Source organism: Anarrhichthys ocellatus, unplaced genomic scaffold, assembly GCF_004355925.1.
Source record: "Anarrhichthys ocellatus isolate YVR2014 unplaced genomic scaffold, GSC_Weel_1.0 scaffold2, whole genome shotgun sequence".
NCBI classification, from domain to species: domain Eukaryota; kingdom Metazoa; phylum Chordata; class Actinopteri; order Perciformes; family Anarhichadidae; genus Anarrhichthys; species Anarrhichthys ocellatus.
Genome location: NW_022280032.1, coordinates 9173573 through 9180354, shown reverse-complemented (window position 1 = coordinate 9180354; position 6782 = coordinate 9173573). Strand labels below are relative to the sequence as shown.

The following is a 6782-nucleotide window of genomic DNA, read 5'->3' as shown; positions in this document are numbered from 1 at the left end:
ACACACACACACACACACACACACACACACACACACACACACACACATCTGATCTAGCAGCAGCCATCCCCTGTCTCACCACTCTGCTGCCCCAGTCTGTGGCCCTGGTGGAGGCACTCTGTCTCGTTCAAATGACTCTCTGCAGGAAAGCACTCACAGGGTGATGACAGTCCCCATGCCAGGGAACTGAACAATTTAGTCTCTATCGCCATTTAATTTGCAGATTAAGCAAATGAAAAGCCATTTTGTTGAATATTTGCAAGAGGTCTTATTTTATTGCTGTGCAGAAACACACACACACACACGAAAGAGGAAGAGGCTTTTGTGTTTTTTGCACTAGACAGAGTGCAAGCTATGATCCCTTCTTGTTCTATTTTCACCATGGCACTCACATTTAGACTGTAATCAGGCATGTGCATTGTAAATCATCGAGCGATTGCCTGAAATTATTAAGGCTAATTACTAGCAGATGGAATGCTTTATTTGCACTTGGGGTGGCTACAGAGAGTGCTGTGTGAGCAAGGATAATTAGAAAGTTGAACCCCATCGTTGTTAATTAGCATGAATCCAATCATTTAATTACCTTGATTCAGTTGAGATTTCTCTCTCAGGCAGAAATCCAGACAGACATAAAGTAAAATCCTGGCGGTACCACTGGATGTAGCACAGCGATGACTGGACATGGTGCAACAGGATGCCCAGCACACTGCATCTGCTAGTTATTAGGCTAAATTAATCATCCGATTGCCCTACTGTGTGATTAGCCGTAACTACCCCTCCCCCAAGTCTAGTTGGGCACACATGAGAGTAGTTGTACAGAGCTACACATTTTAATAAAGCCAGTTAGAGATGATATGAATCTCTCTTTGAAAGTCTTGTGCAGACTTTTGTGACCTTGTTCTGACAGGATACTCTCGGAGCCAGCGCATGAAATTGAGGGGATACGACATCATACAGAACATCCAAATAAGCAGACTGTGTGATATTAGAGGTAGGAGCTTTTCTTAAAACCTCACTTTCATATACACACATTAACTTTCTCTGTCTGCTTTAATGTAAACACGTCTTTGTATGTTTTAAGATGAAAATGTGCAGGTGATCTACGTATGTCCACGACATCTCGGAGAGGACCTTTTGCACTATTACACCAGCCTCCTGAAGTGTGATGGAGCCTCAAACGAGGCTGACACCAGGCCCACTGCGGCCTCCTCCTCCTCCTCCTCCTCTTCGGTCAGACGCTTCATCATCCTCACACCTGAGGCTGTAGATTATTTCCCGGTAAGATAAATCACGTTTACATTTTGTGAACACACAACTTTGAAGAAGCAAACCTGACGATGCATTCCATTTTGTAGCGGGGTCTTAGAATTTACTGGAGAGGAATCGATTGTATTGCGCTGTAGAGGCGCATCAAGCATCTGTAGTTTGTGAATTCTCCTCTAGAGGGTAATAGAGGAGGTTGTTATTATACAGTTGTCTTAAACTCTGTGTTTAAAATGTTGTATTCCTTTTTACAGCTTTTGAAATTATACATCTGTGTTATTTCAATGTAAACACACTAGAGCTATATTAGGTTATACTTAATTAAAAAACATGTAATGGTCTCTAGCTGGTGTTCAGTAAATCATTTAATTCCATATTAATTGGTTTTATTATCAGTTTATTCTATCTAACTGCTGCATTTTCAAAAATTCTGAATAGTTTTGATTACCTCAATACAATAAAATGGAGGTGTTATTGTATTGTCTTTTTACATCCAGCCATTCTATCCATCTTTTCATATCCTTTGGCACTAGATTAAATGTGCAACATGACGTGGTCTTCTTCATTTCTGTCTATTGATTTTCCTGCTGTTTTGTTGTTAAACTGTGCCAGACGTGTTGCTGAGATGAATCACTGCTACCCATGGCTGGCAGCGCATTCTGCCACTGACAGAAGGGATAATTCCATGTGGATCAAATAAATACAGATGTGAAGTAATTAGTTATATTCCCAAGGAGCTCATTGCTAGCACACATTAAAGATGTGAAGGATAGGGGAGGCCTCCCACAGGCAGCTTTTATCAATTCAACCTGCTGGAATACAGGAGAGGTTAAAACCCTGCTGGCTATTACAATAATAGATCTGTTGTGTCTACACAGTGATAAATCAGGTCAAGAAACAACCCTTGCAAGACACACTTAGAACTCTTAGCTGCAGCAGAAATCCTTTTTCCCGTCTTTTTCTTCCAGACCCGTAACATGTGCCTATCCACGCTGCTAAAGTACAGTCCACGCGCCCTGAAGCGCATCAAGCACCTGATCCAGGGGAAGCAGGCCTATATAGTGGGTTGGGTGGCCCATGTGGATGACCTTGCTGTGGCTGATGAGCTAGGAGTGCCAATCCTGGCTCCAGAACCGGCTGTTGCACAGCTCTACAGCACCAAATCTGGAGGGAAGAGGATCTTCGCCAAGGCAGAGGTTGATGTGCCTCCTGGTCAAGGAGACATCTACACGCTCAACCAGGTCAGAGATCAAAACACACATGCATTCACAGACTGCATTACAGCTTGAGGTATTTTGTCAGTGCCTGTACTATTGTGTTTGTAATTCACATGTCTCTCTCTCTCTCGGTTTAGCTTCATGAAACACTGGCTAGACTCATGACTCAGAATATTGATGTGCACCGCTGGCTCTTCAAGATGGACTCTGAACATGGAGGCCGTGGCACAGCATTCTGTGACACGTGCCATCTTAGCTGCTATAACTGGGCTCTGCAGGAATGCCACCGTTATGGTCCCGAGCTATGGAACACAGAAGGGATTCAGGTAAAGATGTCACTCAGAGGATTACGTCATTCGCTCCCTTTCATAAACTATAGGACCACTTCTTAAAGGACCTTTTATACACTTAATTTTTTGCAATTTTTTATTGAATTTTGGTTTGTGTTCTTATTTATTTCCATTTCCATGTTTTTTTCTACTATTATGTCTTGTTTTTATGGCTCCCCCCAAAGCACTGGTTTTAGAAAAGTGCAATACAAATAAACGTTATTGCTCTTATTATTACACTCATACCAATGAGGGATCGGCCATTTAAAGTTATCATGGTAACTAGATACTTAACAGATAACATTACAGTAACAGCTAGATATTAAAATGGAGATTGTGATCCTTGTTGTGATGAGACAGCTAAAAAACGGGTGAGATTCACTTCTGTCATTGAACGAATAAAAGCTGAGGTCACAGTGGGGTCAGAGAGATGTCATCATTTAGCCAGAGTGGGCGTTTTATCGGAGCAGTCACAATGCTGGTCCCTGTAGTACAGTATTTCAAGCATCGTCCCCAGAGTCACAGAACATTAAATCAATCGATAAAATATCTGTTCATACACACACAGCCGTTATCCATTCTCTGAGGCACACGCATCAGCTAGTGTCGATGTGTTGGGGAGAACAGCAGCCCGTGCGATGGTATTAATTCCCTAACTCACCTGGCAGTCACAATTACATCACAGTACAGACAGTTTGGTCAACAGAGCTCTTCTCTCTCTATACATGTGTATATAAACTTTGTGCAGATTATTGTCACACAGATTCACAGCTAAATTAATTTGTATTACAAAGTGTATTGAAGAACAAATGACTCGAAACACTTGAATTCTTTGATTGCAGCCGGTGTTGATGCTTTTATTTGCTTCTAGCATCACAACACTGAGCTTTCTGTCTCTGCCTGTCCATAACAGTCCCTGGTGAGGTGTGGGTCATTTGTAAAGAGACGATTTTTAATACGAGTACCGTGTGTAGTGTTAAAAGTGTGACTTTGGAAAAATTCTATAAATTACAGTTGCTTTCTACTGAAAAAAATGAATTCAGATTTAATCGCAGACCTATTCAAACAAATAAAATACAGTTAATCATTTACGAACCATTCATTTGGTACAGATGCAACATGTACACGGCTTCTCAGCCCCTGGCTCTTATTTCTCATATGCTTACAAAGTAGCCTTTGATTTTCTGTCATGTGTTAATTACCGTATTTTGCCATTTAACTGGGAGCTTTGTGTAAACTAATTACAGGCTAATGATTGTGGGCTTGGAGCACAACGATTTTACTTTTTATTCCATTTGAAAGAACAGCAGTCATCTCAAGCTTCTTACGGCTCACTCTGTTTTGTTCCTATTAGCTCGTCCTTTGATTCATAGTGTATGTGCAGTGCGGGGCTGTAATTGTTGTGGCATTGGTGCTGTTAATTATGGCAGAGAGTGGCTGAGCCACAGCCAAGGTCCATAATGGTGGCTGAGGCAGCACAGGAGAGTAAATGGGGTTTGTTTCACCAGCTGGGGTCCCATGGAGAGGGAAGAGTGCCGAGGCCCCCAGTGTAGGCCAACAGCCTCGGGGCTTGTGGGCCATATGGACACAACACTTTAACTGGCCTTTATTCTACACCTTCCTCTTTTAATCAAAGCAAAGCCCACATCCTGTGCTCCTCATTGCATGATTTTTTCTTATGACATTGTTTTCCTCTAAAATGTATTCGCCCCTTAATGGAGTACATCGCCCCTCTGCCTTTGTATTTGTGTACATTGAAGATAGCAACGATGTTGTTGATTAGATAGAAACATATGAATATTTGATATCCGTGTATCTCCTCACCATCCTCTCCTCTCAGCAGAAACTGTAGACGGATGTTTAAACATGGCAGTATATTTTGAGGTACAACACTCATTAACTTGCCACTTTGCCGAAAAGAAGTAGACCTAATTGCAATGGCAGTGACAGCTGGTGAAAAGGATAGATACTGAATATGTACAAGCATTTAAGCAATAAATGTTTAAAGCTACGTTTATGAAAAAAGTAGCTATTTAATTAATTATTAATGCAACACAAATTATCAAATGAATCATTTTAAATATTAATTCATAATTACCAAGAATAACACCAAGATCATTGTTTACCAAAAAAAATAACAAATAAGTAATGATTGAAGTGTATTTTATACAAATACGTTTTACAGTTCAGTGGAATGTGTCACACCCTTTGTAGTCCCTGGAAAAGTAGAGCGGGGTTAGATCGTGTACTGCACAGACTGTGTGCATACTTTTGTAATTATTGCTTGTTCTGAAGGGCTCAGCATGAAGAAGCTTGACTCACAAGATTGCCATGTGGTCTTTCAGAATAATACCAACAATCAGATCCCTTCTGGCTATGTAAAAGAAAGCCTAAAAGGGTACAACAACAAGAGGGAGGAGGGTTTCGCTTCCACAGAGGTCTAGGTATAGGAGGTGGTGTGTTTCTCTGAATATTGTGAGGCCCACAGCCTCCAGCACAGTGATTCCGCCTTCAGAAAGCCCCCAGGTCTCTTTTAGCATTTACACAGAGAGAGGTTAAAGACATGTAGATCTTCACCCATGCAACGCCTGAAGGGGGCCACACACACACACACACATTTAAGCGCTCACCCAGCTTGCACATGGATCATTAGGCACAAGAGGGTAAAAATTACACCTAATAGCGTCAACAGATGGAGTATTTCTTTTTGCCACGCTGTGTACAAACAGATCATGAGCTACACCTTATTTAGGTAAAGTTTGTCAACGAAATGGGTCATTTGATAATCACTACCACTGAAGAGGCACAGGAACATTTTGTGCAGATGTTTTCTGTCTAAATATTGTGCAGTCTGTGATTGCATGGAAGAGTTTAAATATACAATGTTCTGCCTAAATTAACCTGAATTTAATGATATTTTAAAACATTTTCTTTTGGTCCGTGTTTGATAAGTGTTTGATTTACGTTTTCTTTCTCTGCATAAAAGGTTATAAGTGCTTTTGGGCCATTTTTTTAAGCAGAGGAAATGTTTCTCCCCTTGTGCAAAGATGTTAAATTAGACATAGGGATGAGGAGAATGTCAACAAGCGAGTAACTTAATGTTTAATTTAGTATTACAAATTAAATTTGTAGTGGGTTGTTGTAGACTGAGGTTGTAGCTTAGATGGGACAATGCTACAGAAAATAAATATTCATACAAAATGTGTCACTACTCGGATTATATCCCTCTATTCCAGAGATGTACTGTCGCTTCTCAGTTGTTTCACCATGTAATGGAAAGATGAAATAGCAATCAAAGAGGCAGGTTAACATCTATTTTATTTATGACCAGATTGCTCGGCTTTATGTGGACACCAAGCAAAGCATGAATCCTATCACAGGGTACTGTACGCAGTTTAAGTCCAAATAATTTATTGCAAAATACCTTTTTTTTTCTTTTCTTCCTGTCCTGCTGTGTCTGTGAACTGCATAGGCAAAGTCCTGGGGTGAGCTTGCTCTTCCGTTGAAAATGACAACCGTTGCTTTACACTTTTTGCCGCACCATTGTGTGCTTTATGGTTTGTATAGGGGGAATCACTGAGTAGCATTTGACCTCGCTTCTTACAGTACTTGAATATGATGATGGCTGTTACATGACTGGAATATCAACAGCGTAATCTCCAGTCCTGTCTCCAGTGAAGCCAGACAGCGTATACTCAAAACAAAGTAACGCTCTGGATGGAACAACAAAGACATTATTTTCCATTCAGACTTTGTCTTTCAGGGAGGTTTCACATATTTTATTGTGTATGACCAAATTAAATTCCTGTCTGATGGTCAGATGCAGACATTATTACATACAGAGCCCTGTATTTAAAAGAAGACTCAGCACTTGGACTTGTCAGGCAGTCACCACATAGCATTCAATAGTAGTTTTATAACACAATATATACAGTTGTGTGAAAAAGTGTTTGCCCCCTTCCTGATTTCTTAT

At 40.7% G+C, this 6782-nt stretch overlaps 1 protein-coding gene across 1 annotated transcript in view; it reads left to right on the top strand.

Moving 5' to 3' along the window:
- The window catches only part of iqch (IQ motif containing H), a 21460-nt gene that overhangs the window by 6423 nt on the left and 8255 nt on the right, over positions 1 to 6782 (top strand). Inside the window, exons 11-14 of the mRNA XM_031863008.1 lie at positions 908 to 991; positions 1082 to 1278; positions 2232 to 2504; positions 2618 to 2806. Of these exons, the coding sequence (XP_031718868.1) occupies positions 908 to 991; positions 1082 to 1278; positions 2232 to 2504; positions 2618 to 2806 (743 nt within the window). The remainder of the gene's footprint in view (positions 1 to 907; positions 992 to 1081; positions 1279 to 2231; positions 2505 to 2617; positions 2807 to 6782) is intronic.